Source organism: Wolffia australiana, chromosome 17, assembly GCF_029677425.1.
Source record: "Wolffia australiana isolate 7733 chromosome 17, ASM2967742v1".
In the NCBI taxonomy this organism is placed as follows: Eukaryota; Viridiplantae; Streptophyta; class Magnoliopsida; order Alismatales; family Araceae; genus Wolffia; species Wolffia australiana.
Window position 1 is genome coordinate 2,574,850 of NC_135851.1, and position 19,078 is coordinate 2,593,927.

A 19,078-nucleotide genomic window follows, 5' to 3' on the forward strand; every position below is an offset into this window, starting at 1 on the left:
TGGGTTTTCACGAGCGTTGGCGGGTCCTGGAGTGCCCGTCAAGGGCGCTAGCGCATACCCCGGGGTGATCATCACCACCTGCACCTCACATCTCGGCACAGTGGAACGTGTAACCCGCCTGCTGTCCAAGTCAACCACTCAATTTCCTGTCATCCATAGCGCCTAACAGAGCGTGGCAGCAAGGGACAACCCACCCATACGACAGCCAGCGGGGAGGATGGCACTACTGGCAAAGACCGTCTGGCGAAAACGCCGTAGGCGCGAAGCGTGGTAGGCCTGCGCCGGGGGAGCAACGCATAGGTTCCGAAGGAAAGGGAGCCCGGACGGTGGAAGAGCCAGGGGAGGCCGGGTCATTTGACGGAAATGGAAGGTTCAGCATGAACGGCTCATTCATTCTTGAAGAGGTTCCGAAGAGTTTACGAGCGGGTTCGACGGCGCTTAGTTAGGAGCGTTTACGAGCGGGAGCGGCGAAGTCGAGCAGTCTCAATTTTACTACAGGTACGAAGTAAGGGCTGGGCCACCTCGAATGGCGTGAGCCGCATGCGGGGAGACCCGCACGTACGGTTTTTAGGGGGATATAGCCGAAAGACCGGCCGGCGCCCACCCGACTAGAGGAACTGAGAAATTAATAGAGTACAAAACTTATCTTCAAGCTTTACCTTATTCTGATCGTTTAGAGGGCGATCGCGGAGTCACTGAATGAAGTCCTCCGTTTATTTCGGAGGTTCAGCATCTGAACGAGGCAGATATGACTAAGTGACATATGGAATATGGCGACGACAACAGCATGTCGTAGAAGGAGATAACTGGTGGAGCCAACGACCCACTAAGACTCACGTATCTACAACTACATCCCCGAGCGGCAGAAAAACGGGGGCGTGAATGCGAGATGCCAGCGGAATGATCGGCCGGACAGAGGCTAGGGCTGCTTCCCACTGCGTCCTTCCTTGTGTGTCGGAGATACAAAACGAGTGCACCAGAAAAGAACGGGAACTGGGTCGTCCATGGCGAAGCATCCAAAGCATAACTGCACACTCACACGATCTTTGCCGAGAGATAGGAGCATTCGGTGGAACCGATGAACTACACTTGCTTCTGGATAGATGTGTGGGACAGAGGGCTCGTGGTACCTACTGCCCACCCTTCCTCCACTTTGATAACCGTGTGAACGGAGAGTGGGCAGAGCAGAAGGGAAGGAGGTCCTCATACGGAGTCGCACACTTGAGCTGTGCGGGAGACTGGAGAATGGGTCGAGTAAACTCCCCTGGGGCCGATAAAAGACGAAACATTTTTGGTATTGTCTTAGTGATTGGAAAGGTTACGAAGTAATGAAGTCAAAGGCGCAACGAGCAGAAGGGTTTGGTTCTGCAAGAAAGAACGAAGGCGCGAGGGAGCGGAGCGAAGAAGTGACGAGCAAAAGGGGCGAAGCGGAGGCGCTTAGGATCAGAAGGGGCGAAGCGTAAAGAAAACCCTATGATCCATTCATTTCTGCAAGCAGGCGGGATCCAGAATAAAGCCCCCCTCCTATTCGAGCGAGGCCGGGTGGCCTCCCTTTTCCTTCTTCTTATTTTCTTGCTCCGTCGCACCTGATCATAAATTCGCACGTCGCCCCCGCTCCTCGCTTGGTTATCCAAAGTAACAGAAGAACTGCAAGAAAAAAATCCCAACTCATATTAAAAAAGTGCTACTTCAATTCAAGCGCTTGAAAACAACCTTGACTATAAGAAGCAAAGTACCCAACGGGAACGATCGTTTCCGGGTTTCTTTTTTCTTCATTCGCTGTGACTTCTTATGTTCAAAATAACAGAACTTTCTTATGATGAATCTGAATCTTCTTTATTCGTGACTCTGCTCCCGCTCACTCGCGCCTTCATTGACTTCTTAGCAGATTCATCTTCATTGACTTCGTAACATTCATCTTCACTTCGTAACCCGCTCGTTCGCCCCTTACGTTCTGAAATAATTGGATAACGTTTACTTCGCTCCTAAACGCTCGCTCACTCGCGTCTTCATCTTAATCTTCACGCTCCTCGCGCCTCATTCCTCGTAACCGCTACGCGCCTTGTCGGGACCGCTGTCGCTTTCCTCTCCCCCCCCGGAGTTTCAAGCAAGCTTTCTTCGTTCTGATTAAAATCAGGAGGTTCCCTCCCTCAACCCAGCTTTCAATACTAATAAAACGTCACGCTGCCATTTCATTTTTCCAATATCATGGAATAGCATGGCCTGGGGCTAAGGTAACTCAAGTGGCCATAACTTTTGATCTTCCCCTCCTCTTTCTATCCATACCCTCTAATCTATAAATAGAGGCCTAGATCATTGTGAAAATCATCTTGAACTTGCTTCCTACTTTTGTGGGCTGATTGAAAGAGAGTGAGTTTTGAGATCCATCAAGAGTGTTCTTGGTGTCTTGGGTGTGTGGAAAGAGACAAAAGAGAAGAGGGGGAGCTTACCGGCATTGGCAAATTGCCGTGATCCTGGCGGAACGTAAGGATCTAAGGTAAGTGTCTTCGCCTTACGTTGTTTCTCTCCCAACATCATCGTTATCATAGTTGTAGTTTTTTTATCAACGTTGCATTTATCACTTCACTTACTTACATCCCCATTCTCTCATCTCTCCATCCTTGCCATCGTACCACTCCACATCCAACCACTATCCTCGTTCATACCGTCGTTCATTGTCATATCCATCACAATCACTTACTCTTTTCTCTATGTTAAATTAGCTTATAATTACATATCTTTTATCGATATCACTAGCTCATATCCTTGAATCGTGTTTTTGTCGATCCTCTCATTGATCATCACTAGTTTAAGAAAGTAAATCCTTAATCATCGTTCCCTATGGAGGCGATCCGTACTCATCACTAACTAAGTATTTTTAAGTACGGTTAAATATATTTTATTGAATAATCTCAATCACTAACGACAAATTTTAACCCTAAAATTGAGATTATCAATTGGCGCTGTTGCCGGGGAACGGTGGCCATTAGGGATTTATTTTCTTTCTAGTAAATTTTTTTACACTAATATCTTCTAAGGGTTATTAAGTATGAAAAGGACGAGGAAATCATCATTCTCAGGTACGAATTTTTTTCCAAATGCTGAAGATAACTCCTAGATGTCTTTTTGGAATTTTGTGTTTGATAGCATATTATGATTTCAAATCTTCCTAATCGATATTATAAATTTCAGATGAGGATATATGAAAAAAATTTGGATCTATGTTTACGTGAACCATTTCATGTTGATTTTCATTCCTCTCGACAAAATTTTACTAATGTCCCTAGAGATTTTGAAAATCATGAAACTTCTTATTGTCATCATCTTCAATCTTGTCATAATAGCCAAATGCATGAATATTCTAAAAGTGTGTATAATGAGTATGCATCGATTCAAAATAGAATTTGACAACTTGATGATTCGGATGAAAGTGATCAATATTTAATAGAATATTTTAAGAAGTACAAACAAGGAATTTAAATATAAATGTATTTTCAGAATGAGAGTACTTCATAATATGGTTAGAAATATATTTCCTGAAATTGACATTACAAGAAAGGAGAATACTATGAAAAAATTATGAACTTTTTAGAAGATGTCAATTCTTTATTATCGAGATTGTTCGAAGAATGCAGTGACATTGAGGTATTTTATTTCACAAGAAAAATGAAAAAGATAAAATTGGAGATTTGTTTTGCTAGACCATATTCATATAATTATGAAGAATCAGACGAGGACTACTTTGAAGAAGATTTGGTTGAATTTAGTACAAGCAACTGTGTTGAGATTTCTAATCATGTGGTTGATAATGAAATTTCTATTCCAAGTGATATGATGTCAAATGAAGAAAAAGAAGTTTTTGAACATAAAGATGAAACTATTTCATCTCCTTTTGTTGAAACTTTGAACGTTCAAGTTCTACTTTCAGATGTTCCTTCTATGGATAAAACATATGAAAATGATATATGTTCAACAAAAGAATATTTTGATGAGAATATTTTGTGCCCCTTTGGTGATACTTATAATTTTCAGATGTTATTATAGAAAAAAAATCTTTAGTTGGATCGCTACCATGTGGGGAGGTTCGATACAATACAAAACACCCATGTTATTTGCTGTAGGGGTCCATCTTTTTGTTCACAATAGGAGGGCTTTTTATCACTGCTTAACATTCAATTCACCTCTGATCATCAAATTAAATGTGAATAACCCGTCTTCCTCTCTTTGAAACAACAGGCGCTTCCGGTTCTGTCCGTGCTTCAAACAATTTTCTCTTCTCCATATTACCATATCCCCTTTTTTTGATGATCAAAATGTTATTTCTAAGGATGAATATCATGGGAAAGATACATGCTCAAGAAAAGATGAAAATGTGGATTCACATAGTTCATGTAATTCTGATGATAATTTTGATATTCAGGTATTATTTATGGATAATCAAGATGATACTTCAATTGATCAATCTTGTGATAAACCCTGAATAAAAGTAAAAGTTTTGAAGTTTTTGATGAATTTATTGATGAGACACATGATCATGAAATTAAAGTCTTTATTGAGCGAGGAGAAGTAACCTGCCTGGTCAATGTATGAGATCCAGACCCGACGATACTCTGGGGTGAGTCCGGTCTCATCATTTGGCCTCTCTATTTCTACGCCGGTTAGCTAGATCGTGTGGGTCGATCGCCCACCCCCACTACCTCGACAGTCATCCCACGGGGATCCGGGTGTCCTGCCACGAAGGCAACTCTCCCGTCACCGCCCGCTAGACATGGTCGTTCTGTTCTGTTTGTTTGAAACGAACACAAAATTTGCACAAAAGAACTGCACAAGCCCTTGTTCTTTGTTCTGTTCTTTTTCTTTTTAAAAATGAACAAAATTTGCACATTAGCACAAATTCGCACATTCGCACAAAATTAGACTAAAATTCGCACAAAGCGGACAAAAGAACAGAACACGGGTCTGTTCGATGTTCTGTTCGAATTCATTTTTGTTCTGTTCAGAAAACCGAACAGAACGAACAATTTGCAAAAATTCGCACCAAAAGAACAGAACGATCATGTCTACTGCCCGCTCACCTTAGCTGCCCACTCTGTCGGCATTGCCTATCGCACAAGGCACGCCAACTCGAACTGGCGGTAGGCTTGAGCCGCGAGCGCTGCTGTTTTCTAGTCCTCTCCTCCCTGTCTTTTACAAGTAGCTTCGGCATCGCCCCTTTGTTCTTCGAGCTGCCGTGATCTCTCCGGCGCCTCTTCATTAAACCCGCTCTGACCGCCGTCCGTTGACGACTCCCTGCACCATGAGCCACGCTGATGAGGTACGCGGTACTCTCCCGTCGCTCGTTTAATTATCGCTTGCAGTATAGCTTTGTCTCGACTCCATTGCCCTTGGGCTAGGTAGGTGAGCGAGGACTTGAGAGAAAACTATGAAATATTTGAGTGTCTTACCAGTACGGACGAGTACGTCCGTTACATGCAAGCCCTATGGATTGATTCTGTTCGGTCGTAGATGCCTACGTCGCTCTGACGAGGTTTGAGAGGCCACCGTCGCCGTCATCCGGCAACCCCGTCCAAGCTTGGAGCTCGGCACCTCCCTTGAGTTAGAGCCTGCACGTACGACACGTAGGGCATTCATTTATTGCATCATAGTCGCATAACCCGTTAGGGTTACATCCATCGGACAACGACGCCGTCGACGTTTGATACCATCATCACTTTTCGTCACCGAACCATCATATTTGTTGTCGACCTGATGACGTCCCCGATGACGTCCGACATCAAGAGTGCAATCGGCGGGCGTGAGCGGGCCCCGGTGATCGACGAAGAGGGCCGTCAATGTGCGAAAGGTTTCATTGGCGATGTGACAACGTATTAAGGAGACAAAGATGAATCTGATCGTTGATGGACCTTCACGTTGTCTCTTGACCAGATTCATCTTTGTCTACTTACTACAACGGACAAAGGATAAAGGGGTGGGCAGCGGTAGAAATAACGCATGGAAGGCTCATGTTAGAGATAATGATACCTCTACGGCAAGTGTACGCTCATCGTACAGCGCAAGTGACGACATGACAATGAAACTTATGGAATCCCGTACGAACGCTGCCACTAGCCTCGAGCCATGCCATTGTCTGACTGAAACACAGTGCCTCAAGACTGATATCGTGTTGTCCCGAGGTGACACTCGTCTGCTGCCAACACCCGGCACGACTACCAGTGCCAACTATCATTCTCGACAGTATGGCGCTGGACGATGTGGTTAATGAAGTCATTAAATGCATGACCGCCTTCACACTCTTATAAATTATTGGACAATTCATTATTTTGATTATGGGATTTCCGTCTCCTATCCCTATTCCTTCATCTTCTCAATCTCTCTCTTCTGCGACTACTCCATCTTCTTATACTTCTCACATGGTATCAGAGCTACACGAGGCTGCCACTGCCTCCATTGAAGGCCTTCCCATGTCAATGGTGATGCATGTCCCTCCCTCGCCAGTCGAAGCCCCAAATAGCGGGCAATCATCCACAAGCTCGAGCGGCCACCATCACAACAACACCAGCTATGTCTCTCAAGGTCACGAAAACCAACTACTTGATTTGGAAAATCCAAATCATGCCCATTGTGAAGGCACAAGGCTTGGGGAGGCATCTCACTCATCCTCCACCTCTTGAAGAAGAAGATAAGAACGATGAAAATGCTCCGTGGAAACGCAATGACCGTCAAGTACTACCTACCATTATCTCTTCTATGTCAACCGAGCTTCTCCCTGTCATCTCTGGCTGTTTTACATCACGAGAAGCTTGGAAGAAGCTCGCCACCGAGCTTTATTCTGCCTTTGAGACTCGGATTATGGAGTTAACCTCGCGTTTCCGCTCCATCAAGAAAGGGACAAAATCCCTAAACGAATATAATTCCGAGTTTAGGGAACTTTTGGCAGAATTGGTTAATGCCGGAGAATTTGTGGCTGATCGAACCATAAAATTTGTGTTTCTTCGAGGTCTTGGTTCCAAGTTCCGGTTGTTTCACACTGGGGTTACCACCCAAAATGAAAAGCTTACATTCGATGATTTACTTGCTTCTCTTTGAGCTGAGGTCTCTCTGGATAACTTCGAAAGCGACGATGAGGCGGCAGCAGCTCTAGTTTCTCCTATGGCCAATCAGACCCAGAAAAATCTCCCCAACAACCAATACCAGCCAACAACCTCACACCGAGAGCGACATGCACGCTATGGCTCACAGAGCAGTGACAATCGTGGTCGAAGAGATCCTAATGGATGGTTTATTCCAACATGTTAGCTGCAATTGAAACAAGGCCATCGGGCGTCGCACCATTCGAGTAAACTCTCCTTCACCCATGACGATGCGACCACCAGGACATACCTTTGGAGGACCTACACAAGCGTACTTTGTCTCGCATGTTGGTTCAGTCGCTCCATTGCACCGCCTCCATCCATACCGACAAACCTGGTACCCCAACAGTGGTACAACTCACCACGTCACGGACGATGCATAAAATCTTCACGGCGCCATTCCCTATGGCGGGTCAGAGCAATTATATGTGGGAGACAGCACGGGTTTGTCAATTAAATCACTCAGGTCATCCTCTATACCATCATATCATGTCTATCGTCCTCTTTTACTTAAAAACTGTCTTCGTGTGCCTCAAATTTCCAAGAACCTTTTTGTCTATTCATATGTTAACCATTGATAATCACATTTTTGTTGAGTTTCATCCTACTGCTTGTTATATCAAGGATCGCATGACGGGAGAGCTAGTTCTCACTGGAACGGTTTGTGATGGACTCTACTGCATCACTCCCCTACAAGCCACTGCTCTTTTGGGCGAGAGACAACCAGCGGATGTCTGGCATCTACTACTAGGACAACAGATATTTTGAAACAAACTATCTTGCATTTTGGTCGCCCTTTGTCTCAAACTATTTCATCCTTTATATGCTCAGCCTGTTGTCTTGCTAAATTGCACAAGCTCCCCTTTTTTTTCCACCACAGTTACTTCTGTGCGACCCCTTCAAGTTGTGCACTCAGACTTGTGGGGGCTGGCTCCTGTTAAGTCTTACTTGGATATTCATATTATGTTTGTTTCATTGATGAATTTAGCAGGTATACGTGGCTCTACCCTCTTAAGGCTAAAAGCTACGTACACTCGACCTTCATCCAGTTTCAACTAATGGTTGAAAATCAGTTCTCAACCAAAATACAGATCTTCCAATCGGATTGGGGAGGTGAGATTCAGTCTCTATCTAAATATCCTCTAACTTGTGGAATTAAGCATCAGGTTTCATGCCTACACACTCCGGAGCAGAATGGAATTGTTGAACGCAAACATCGCCACGTAGCGGGAAACGCACTCAGTATGTTGCATCAAGCCTCACTCACGATGAAATTCTGGGATGAGGCTATGGTAACTGCTGCATACTTTATCAATCCTATGATTTTGCCAGCATTGAAAAATAAATTGCATTTTGAACTTTTACATTGAAAAACACCGGACTATAAATTTCTTAAAATCTTCGGATGTCTGTGCTTTCCAAACTTAAGACCCTATAGTAAAAAAAAATTCTCACCTCGATCTGAATGATGTGTCTTTCTTGGTTATTCTTCACTTCATAAATGATATCGATGTCTCAATTTATCCAGCTCTTGTCTCTACATCTCTAGAGATGTCATCTTTAATGAATCAGCCTTCCTGTTTTCACCGTCTTTTAAACAATCACAACCTTCTAATGGATTATTGGGATCAGCTCCGCCAGACCATCCTGTTTTTCACTTTGCCTTGACCGCAGATGACACGGAACAAGAATGGTGGCGAGGATGTCAACACAACTTCTGCGGACATGCCACCGCCGTCGCCCGACCAAGTCAACGCACCGGCTTCAGCCACATCTCCACCTACGCACGCCCTAACACGCATCACGACACGTTGTCAACAACTACAGGACTAGACGGACAACGACCAAGTTGACGCACCCGCATCAATCATGTCACCACCTACGCACACCCTGTCACTCGTCATGACACGTCGTCAACGTCAGATCAAGAACTGCCCTTTGACGTGGCACAATACCACGTCGCCAATCGTTATTTTTATTTTTATTTCTCGCATTTTCTCTTTCCTCCAAGTCCTATATGTATAGGCCAATGTTGCAAGAAATAGTTGGCAAAGTTATATTCAGGAATTGAGTTTTCTCTTCTTGGAGGACTTGCCCTAATCCTCCCCTCTTCCCGAGATCGCCGCCTCCGCCGCCGCGCATTGCCAACCGCCGTCCTCTCCTTCTTTCTCTCCCTCTTCTCTCTACCTGTTCGTCCAACGCCCCCAGCGCCAGGACGCCCAACGCCCAAGCGCAAGGCTGCCTTGCGCCTGAGTGCCTGGCCGCCCAGCGCCCGAGTGCCTGGCCGCCTAGTGCCCAAGCGCCTGGCCGCCTAGCGCCCGAGCGCCTGGCCGCCTAGCGCCCGAGCGCCTGGCCGCTCAGGCGCCAGGCCGCCCACACCAGGGCCCCCGCTTGACCAGACTGCATCGCGCCCGGCCGCCTAGGCGCCAGGCCGCCCACGCCGGGGCCACCTAGTGCCCCGGCCACCGGGCGACCAGGCAGCCCAGCACCCGGCCGCCCAGGTGCTAGGCCGCCCACGCTAGGGCTGCCCAACGCCCAGGCCGCTGAGCGACTAGGCCATCCAACGCTTGGCCTACCAAGTGCTTGGTCGCCAAAGCCAGGGCCACCCAACGCCCGGATCGCCGAGCGCCGCTTGATCGCCCTTCGACCGTCCTCACTCCTTGACGCCATCCACATCTCGACCAGCCCCACATTGACCAGAGATACGACCAGAATTCCCCGCATCCTCGTCACGCACCCCGGGTGCCGAAGGACCCTTTACACTCTTTGGTGTCCTGTGCTCTTCGTCTAGTGTTCCTAGAGAAGTCTTCCACCGCCGTTGGATTTGTTTGAGTTTTTTGGAAATTTCAACGACTAGTGGATTAGGTCTTTTCTTGAGGTTTCCCGCGAGCTTGAATTCAAGGTATTGATTTTGGTGCTTGGCATCATCGCAGTGGTTTGAAGACAATACTCCCACCCTCGACGAGGAAAGGCCTGCACCACCATTATTTCATCGGATTTAAATCTCTCGAGATCGACCGTGTGAATTTGTGGTCTGTTTTACCCACCTTCTCCAAAAACCAATCCCCACATATAGCACCTCATCATCCTTTTTCCCCTATCTCATCAGTCGTCTTACACGCGTCGTCCCCTTTACCGTCACCATAGTCACCCTGCATTAGTTTTCCTGCATCAAAGAACGTGTCGCAGGTCAGCAGCCAAATGAAGATGATCTTGCAGAACAACCAACAACCACGGCCAATGAGATTTCTGGTAGTCCCTTACCACTTCCCTCTACCACAAAAGACATTGTGTCATTGATAACACCCTAAATTCGGTCTTTATTTCATGCTATTAGCACAATTTTATACATTTAAAGAGCTTAAAATGGGCTTGTTATCATCTATTTACATGAAAATACTGTTTTCAAGTGATTTCTGATTTTTCCCTAATTTTCTGTTAATTCTATGAATTTTAAGGGATTTATTTGAGCTTGAAACAATTATTTTTGGATGAAAATGGCAAGTTTAATATTTAATTTTGAGATTTATTACTACAGGTATGAATCAGTGAATTTTCTAGGATTTTTCTGAGATTTATTTGAGGAAAAAATGCATTTTTTAAGAAAAAAGATATATTTATAAGGAAAAAATGAGTATTAAGATTATTTTTTGATCTTTGAAGGGCTTTTCGTAAATTTTCATTGTATATACACAATTATTTTTGGGAGGCGTCGGGCGGAAATTTTACGTTTTAAAAAGGATTGATGTGTAAAATGACAGGGCGACCCTCGTTGGCGACGACGTGGCCTCATCACAGCCATCGGATGAGAATCCGACGACAGGTAGTGATAGTGGCCACCGGGCGGTAAGTTTACCACCCGTGCGGCACACACAAAGCGCACGCACGGGCGGTGACATGGCGAGTGGATATTGCAGTGAACAAACGCACCTTAGGTGCTTGGCGAAATTTACGGTGTTGATTTTTCTCGCCTTTTCTCTTTCTTTTTTTATTTTTGCCAGGGGGTACGTGGCGCAACAAGAATGTACCCGCCTGAAGAAGTTGAAAGGTTTCCGTCAATGAGAGGATGACACCTCAACGAGCGGTTAAAAGAAAAAAATTATAAATAAATGATTTAAATCCAATGGCTAATATTGGTTTAAATTCATTTATTCATAACTTTTGATCCAAAAGTCCGAGTGAGATGAATTTTTTATGTATTTGCTCGTCTTGATCCCCTCTTTCTATCTGTATCATTGAGATAAAGCCTACATTGATAGATAAAAATTAATTACTAATTAGGGGTAAAATGGTCATTTTTACCATTATACCTAGGTATAAAAGCCGAATTTCGAGAGGAGGGGGTCATTCTTGATGGTGCTCTATCAAAGCTGCAAGACAGAGAGGAGCTCTAGCTTGGATCAACCTATTTGGTACTTTTTCCTTCTTTGTATTTGAACTTTTGGTGTATTTTGGATGTTGTTAGTTGAATTTCTTAATCTTTCTTCTTGATCCCTGTCTAAATTTCTATATCGCTTGGCTTGAGAGGAATGTACAAGCCTTGACTAGGATTTAGAGGGGAAATTGAGAGATTTACTAGCTATTCCACATGCATATAAAAGAAAACTATAAAAAAAACTTATAAAAAGGGTTAACATTCTAGGATATTAAATTTTCCATTTCATTATCCAATAGAGTAGTTATTACTGAATTGTCAAACCTAAAGAACCAACCAAAACACTTCTAAATTTTCTTATTTATCTCTCTAATTGAATTCTTTGATCCTTTCAATTGGATCAATTAATTCAACATAGAGCCCCTTATTTCATCTACTCCTCTCATCTCTTCTACCCCCCTTTCCAAATCTCACATCTAATTAGGGTGATTTAATCTCTATTGAAGATTAAATTAACCCCAATTATGTTCAAACTATTCAAGAAGAACATCAATTTGATTCCTTACAAGCTTCCCTTGGATGACACTCGTACTTATCACTACACATCTTAAGTAGAGTTTTTATAAATTTTATTGTATAAGCTAAAATTGACAACGACAAGGGTTTAAAATTGCATAAAATTTACCCCTATTTTTGGCTTATCAGTCATCCACTCCACCTCTCTGAACACATTGGATCTATAATCTGCTAGATCTTCCTCACTTGTCGCACAAGCAAGCTCAATATCTTCGTTCTTCAAATGCACTCCAAACCGAGGTACGACCCTCCACGTCTTCTTCTCTGGTCATTGAACCCACAAGTACCACCCATGCACTTAACTCTTCAGTCTGGAGAGCTGCTATGGAGGCAGAAATGTCTGCTCTCCACCAGAACTGCACTTGGGTACTTGTGAAGCCTCCCCCAGGGGCAAATGTGGTTGGTTCAAAATGGATTTTTAAACGTAATTCACATAAGCCAATTATCCAAGTTTTTTTCTTGTTCCTAGTTCCAGCAAAATTCATCAAGTGAAAACATAAAAAAACATACAATTACTATACCTTGTGACCGCAAACTATAAAACAATTTAACTAGCAACTAGAAAACTAATAATAAAAATAAAATTATACATATATGGCCATATTACCATAGGCCAAGATCAAGAAAAAAATGCTGAATTTGTGTTGATAATATGATTTTAGATTATGCAAGACTATAAGCTGAATATTAGCTACCAATAGGGCAAATAAAAAAAATATACAGATATACCCATATTATCAAAGGCCAAGCTCAAGAAAAAATGATGAGTTTGTGTTGATGATAGGATTTTTGATTATACAAGACTTTAAGCTGAATATCAGCTACCAACATGACAGATTAAATTATACAGATTTAACCATTTTATCATAGGCCAAGATCAAGAAAAAATGCTGAATTGTGTTGATGATAGGATTTTAGATTATGCAAGACTATAAGCTGAATATTAGCTACCAATAGGGCAAATAAAAAAAATATACAGATATACCCATATTATCAAAGGCCAAGCTCAAGAAAAAATGATGAGTTTGTGTTGATGATAGGATTTTTGATTATACAAGACTGTAAGCTGAATATCAGCTACCAACAGGACAGATTAAATTATACAGATTTAACCATTTTATCATAGGCCAAGATCAAGAAAAAATGCTGAATTTGTGTTGATGATAGGATTTTAGATTATGCAAGACTATAAGCTGAATATCAGCTACCAATAGGACAGATTAAAGTATTCAGATTTAACCATTTTATCAAAGGCCAAGATCAAGAAAAAAAAATGCTGAATTTCTTTGGATCATAAGATTTTAGATGATGCAAGACTATAAGCTGAATATCAGCTACCAAATAAGTTTATCAGTAGACAAAATTCAGTATATAAAGCTGGAGTCTTGTTTCAATTTCAGCTCTTGGCTGGAGATTTGAAGAAGCAATGGCGGACGGCGATGCCTCCCAGCTGGAAGAGATTCTCAAGACTTTCTCGCAGCGGGCAGCAGAAGCTGAGGTCCGTCGTCTCCTTCTTCTCCATTTCTTCATTCGATCTTCTTTTTTTCCGGTTTTGATCATGTACAGACATTCATTTCTTCTTCCTTGTCGCTGTAATACTTCAAGATCTGTTTGTGCTTCCTGGGTTTGGGTAGATTTACTTGGGCTGTAAAAAAATTTTCTTTATTCGCTTGGCGGCCATCTTTTTGGTAAATCATGAGACCCTTTTCCTTGGGAATCTAAGAACGATTGTTTGGTGACGATGAACAGTGAAGCTAAAAAAATTGGGGTTTCTCTTCCTCTTTTTAAGTTCTTTCCATGAAATTCTCTGTGGTGCTCAATTTTTTTTGTTTCTGGTCTAAGTGGCATCCCGAACTGGATCATATGTGCTGGGATTTTATTATCTTTGCCGATTCTTTATTATCTTTTTTTCTATAGAAGAATCAAAGGTAAATTGCTCTTCTGTCACCTCTAAAAAGTCGCACTGCATTTTGACCAAGGCAAATTTTTTTCAAATGTCCATCCAAGCCTGATAATATTTCTCCTGGATTTCTATAGCCTAGTCAAACAAGAAATTGTTAATATTTTTCTGAGCTCTTTTTTTTTCCAATTTGTATGAAAAGAATAATTTTTTCTTCTCCATTCTCGTCGTTTGATTTTGTTGAAGTAATAGTTTCAGGATTCTCTATGATGTTATTGGGTTTGATATCACGTTCTTAATCAAGCGGCGTAGTCTAAGAACAATTTCCTCTTTTATTACTTGATCGTATCATGAACATGACTGGACGCTTTGAAACTATAAATGAGAAACCTGCCAGCAAATTCAGCTGTTGAGAAATAGTTGTCCTATAGTTCCATGTGAATGGGTTTGTCAATTGATTTGGTTTTTGATCCTTTCTCTCTCTCTCTCTCTCATAGCCCTCTCTCTCTCTCTTTCTCTCTCTCTCTCTCTCAGAGCCCTCTCTCTCTCTCTTTCTCTCTCTCTCTCTCTCTCTCAGAGCCCTCTCTCTCTCTCTTTCTCTCTCTCTCTCCCTCTTTCTCTCTCTCTCTCTCTCTCTCTCTCTCTCTCTCTCTCTTTCTCTCTCTCTCTCTCTCTCTTTCTTCCTTTCTCTCTCTCTCTCATCCCCCTCTCTCTCTCTCTCTCTCTCAGAGCCCTCTCTCTCTCTCTCTCTCAGAGCCCTCTCTCTCTCTCTCTCTCAGAGCCCTCTCTCTCTATCTTTCTCTCTCTCTCTCAGCGCCCTCTCTCTCTCTCTCAGAGCTCTCTCTCTCTCTCAGCGCCCTCTCTCGCTCTTTCTCTCTCTCTCTCTCTCAGAGCCCTCTCTCGCTCTTTCTCTCTCTCTCTCTCTCAGAGCCCTCTCTCTCTCTTTTTCTCTCTCTCTCTCAGAGCCTCTCTCTCTCTCTTTCTCTCTCTCTCTCAGAGCCCTCTCTCTCTCTCTCTCTCTCTCTCTCTCTCTCTCTCTCAGAGCCCTCTCTCTCTCTCTCCCTCTCCCCCCTCTGGATTACCACTCATCTCTTTATAAGAACACATGTATTCTTATCAAGTACTCTTTTAGTCTCTCCATTTTATTTTTAATTACAACTTTTTTGAGATGTGATCTTTGGTCTTGCAGGAGCGCCTCGCAAGACTCGAGGCAGCGGTCTCCGGTAAGCACTTACGATAATTCCTGACCATGTTACATGTCAAATTTCATATCCCTCTTCCTAACTGGCCTTACTTTATCTGGATTGTCTAGCTGACCGTGTATCCGGTGATAAGGAACATTCCTTGGTTCAAAGTGTCCGTTCGAAACTAGAGATTTCTCAGCAGGAGCTTGTGGCTGAGAGAGAAAAGGTCTGCTCAATTCTAAAATGTTTTTGGTTCTTTGATACCAATCATGCTCATAATAAAGTCCTTGAGTTTTATTATTGAGCTTTTTTAGGCATCAAAGGAAATAGAAAAGCTGATAGCAGAGAATGCCAAGCTTCAGTACAGAATATCCCATCTTGTCCGGGCTCTGAAGGATGCAGATTCAAAAGTGGGATCTTAGTCTATGTTCTACGTCTCAAGTGCTATGGTATGTTGCTTAAAGCTATATTTTTCTTTAATGTTGTTAATGGCCATTCACTTTTCTATCTGATGATGGAATAATCAGGCATTCTGATCAAGAAACCATGCATATTCTTGTTTTAGATTGTAGTTGAGGGATAATATTCATGAAATGACATTTTTAAAGTGTTCTACACAAACACCAGTAGGAATCAAGGCATATTTCTCATTTATCTCACCGCATCATTATTGAAATACTGTTTATTTGTCAATCTTTTTCTTCTCTAGCATCTAAAAGGAAAGAGCAAAATTTCGACTTCTACCAATCTTTTAAATGATCCTTTATAGATTTCAAGTACCTCAAATCAACTATCCATTCATAAAATAATGTTTTATTTATTTTCATTTAAATAAAAATGACAAATAACAAATTCCATAATATGATATGATCTGTCTTGCGCCTATCATAAGCCCATTAGGGGCTGTTGCATCTTCTCATTTCCCTTCTTGCATGCCTTTTTAATCATGTATCCCTCGATGGAGGGCAGGATATTGAGTAGTACTTGCCTTTTCATTTCCGCATTGTGAGGTATTCAAATTGGACATAGATCCAGTGGAATGATTACAAATAGAGTATCACACATTTCAGAACATGAAAATAGTATGGAGGGTTTTTCAGATATGAAAATAACATAATTATGACAGGTTAATAAAGTTATGTGATGAAATATTTTTTTGGGGATTCAACCAATAAGAAATAATGGATGTGTAAATTATGGCCAAAGTCTGACGTATACCAACTTGGCTTCAGTTTATTTAATATCTCATCCATGTTGGTCTATAGGATGCTTCATGCCTGGTTGGGATTGTATCAAGTGAGTCTTGAGAAATCAGGGTGTGATCTTGATTTGAATTCTGATGCTTCACTTAATACACTGGACTGAGAAGAAAGTTGTAGCAAGGGATATTTGAGTGATCTCATCCACTTACCTTGACAAAATGTGAAATTCAATCTTATACTACAAGTTGAGTGGCTTCTAACGTAATTCTTTCAAAACAATTTGTCATTCTGAAACCATCTGATCTTCTAAAAAGTTACGAGATTAGACTCCATTCATAAATTAGTCCCTTCAATCTGCCCATCATACCTTTGGCCATATCCAAATTATGGCCTCCAATGCATTAGTGTATAGCTCTCTAAGAAGATGTTGAATGAACTGAAGGACAGTGGAATCACAAAAATGTCTTTATAAAAGCTATTATAAGCATCAAATACAATAATAAAGTACTTCAAAAAAGGAAAAAAATCAGAATCAACAGGTTCTGCAATGAACAGTGATAAATAAAATTTTACATGAAGGCCAACTGAAGTTGTGATTTGTATGTTGCAATGGAAACTACTAAGTAGGGGATGCCGAATTATTTAAATCTCTATTTTGTTCTAGATGAAATCTGGATAAAGTAAATGTATCATATGACTACAGATGATATTTTCTAAATAATTAAGTGCTTGAAAATGAATGAAACCAAAACCTTTTTGCAAGTTTCTGAAATTTCATAATCGTATCTGAAGTATTATAAACCCTAAAGGGTTACTGCCATTATCTCCATATCAATACTTATGGCCTCCTGAGGCGATCCACAAGTCATAAAAATATTGCGTTAGAATATTGGAGTTTCTCCTGCTTCTGCCTCTGAGGCTTCCATATGCTCTTTGGCTACCAAGTTCTTTCCCGTAGGGATCTAAAGTTCTAATGGATTTTGTCACCTAGAGCTTTGAATTCAACACTCTACATAGACTCTATCAACTCAAGCTGAAATTTAGAGTCTAAAAGGCTTCCTCTTTCTAATATCTACCAATATAATTCAATTCGTACCATGATGAAATTCGTTAGATATATCTTGCTAATCTCCATATTGAATGTAATTTAGTTCTCAAAATCTATTGTATTTACAGCATTGCAATCACAATTTATATCTTATCAAATCATCCTCACTTTAATACTCTTCCAACTCTCTTTATCAATTTACCTTTAAGTCCTAACGAACTCAATTCTCAACATAGCTTGCATTCAGACCGATTTTAAATATTTCAACTTCAAGTCTGTCCTAAAATTCAAATTTATATTCTTCTTGCAATTTTTTTTACCTTTTTCTTAACTACATCAATCAGTATATTACTCAATAACTTAATTAGATTAAAATTATTAAATTATTAATGCAAAAAAATCAAACTACGATATATACCCATATATGTAGCTGCTGCAAACCCTGATATTTTTTTTCCGTCTTGGACTCAGCCATACATTTTGTATCCAATGGGTTATAATAACATTTTCTTTTGTTAATCTACAAAAAAAATCAATGGCACCAGATATACTTTATGGTACTACATATATGTTTGCTTTTCTCTTCCCACTTCCAATAGTTCCACATTCTCACATTGGCATGCACGTCTCGCTCATGCGTCTTTAGGCTGTAGTCTCTCTCCCTACACTTTTATGCTTCTCTCTCATATTGTATCCCATAACAAGGCATTATTGAGTAATTTATCAAGCAAATACATTAACACTGGTGTTATTTTACTTCCAATTTATTAATTATGTACCTCTGTAAGTTTTAATTAATCTACTGTTATAAAATGTCTGATCTAGTGAACTTATTTTTTTAATATCTTTGCATTAATCCTCTCTCATTGGATCAATCGTCATCATCTTCATCATCAATGTGGCATCATTTATTTCTCCTTCCAGGTCACCCTCTCTTTTTTCTCTGACTCTTTCACTTTTGTTCCACTCTCTCCCTAAATATATCTCCTTCCAGCTCACTCTCTGCTCCCCCTTACTCTATCACTTTTGGTTTCACTCTTCTGCTCTCTAACATTATCTCTTACCCGCCCCCTCATTCTAACATTTTCCTTCTCACACTCTCCCTTTATCTAAATCAAAATATTTATTGCTCAATATTAACCTCTCTCTAACTCTCTATATCCTTCTCTCCCTCTCCAAGATTCCAAATATTTTACTCCATCTATTTCCCTCACACTCCATCCCTCTCCCTAATACTTTATCTTTCCTTCTCACTCGCCTTACCCCTAACTCTATCTTTTTCTTTATCACTTCCTAGAACTAACTTTATCTCTCTCTAGCTCACTCACTCTCTTTTGATTTATCTCATTCCCTCTCAATCATTCCCTCTCCCTCCCTCTGACTCCTTTTGCTTTATCTGTTTCCCTGTCACTCTCTCCCTCTCTCTAATGATATCTGTTTCCCTCTGACTCCCTTCCTCTCCCAAATTCTCTCTTTTTCCCTCTCACTGTCTCCCTCTCCCTTAATCTAGATATTTCCCTCTCCCAAGCTTTAGCTATTTCCTGCTCACCATCTCCTGCTTCCAAACTCTATACCTATCTCTTTCACTACTTAACTCTCTCTTTGTAGATCATTCTCTCTCTAAATATATATTTTCCCCTCATGCTCTCTCCATAAATATATC

At 41.5% G+C, this 19,078-nt stretch overlaps 1 protein-coding gene and 1 pseudogene across 1 annotated transcript; one reads left to right on the forward strand and one right to left on the reverse strand.

Moving 5' to 3' along the window:
- Positions 1 to 413: 413 nt before the first annotated feature.
- LOC144714675 (uncharacterized) lies at positions 414 to 1,991 on the reverse strand (annotated as a pseudogene).
- Positions 1,992 to 13,433: 11,442 nt separating this feature from the next.
- LOC144714622 (threonine-tRNA ligase 2) lies at positions 13,434 to 15,729 on the forward strand. The gene is made up of 4 exons (XM_078589406.1): positions 13,434 to 13,579; positions 15,171 to 15,204; positions 15,294 to 15,391; positions 15,480 to 15,729. Exons 1-4 carry the CDS (start codon positions 13,508 to 13,510, stop codon positions 15,585 to 15,587), a joined length of 312 nt encoding a protein of 103 aa, XP_078445532.1. The 5' UTR covers positions 13,434 to 13,507; the 3' UTR covers positions 15,588 to 15,729.
- The last annotated feature ends 3,349 nt before the right edge of the window (positions 15,730 to 19,078 follow it).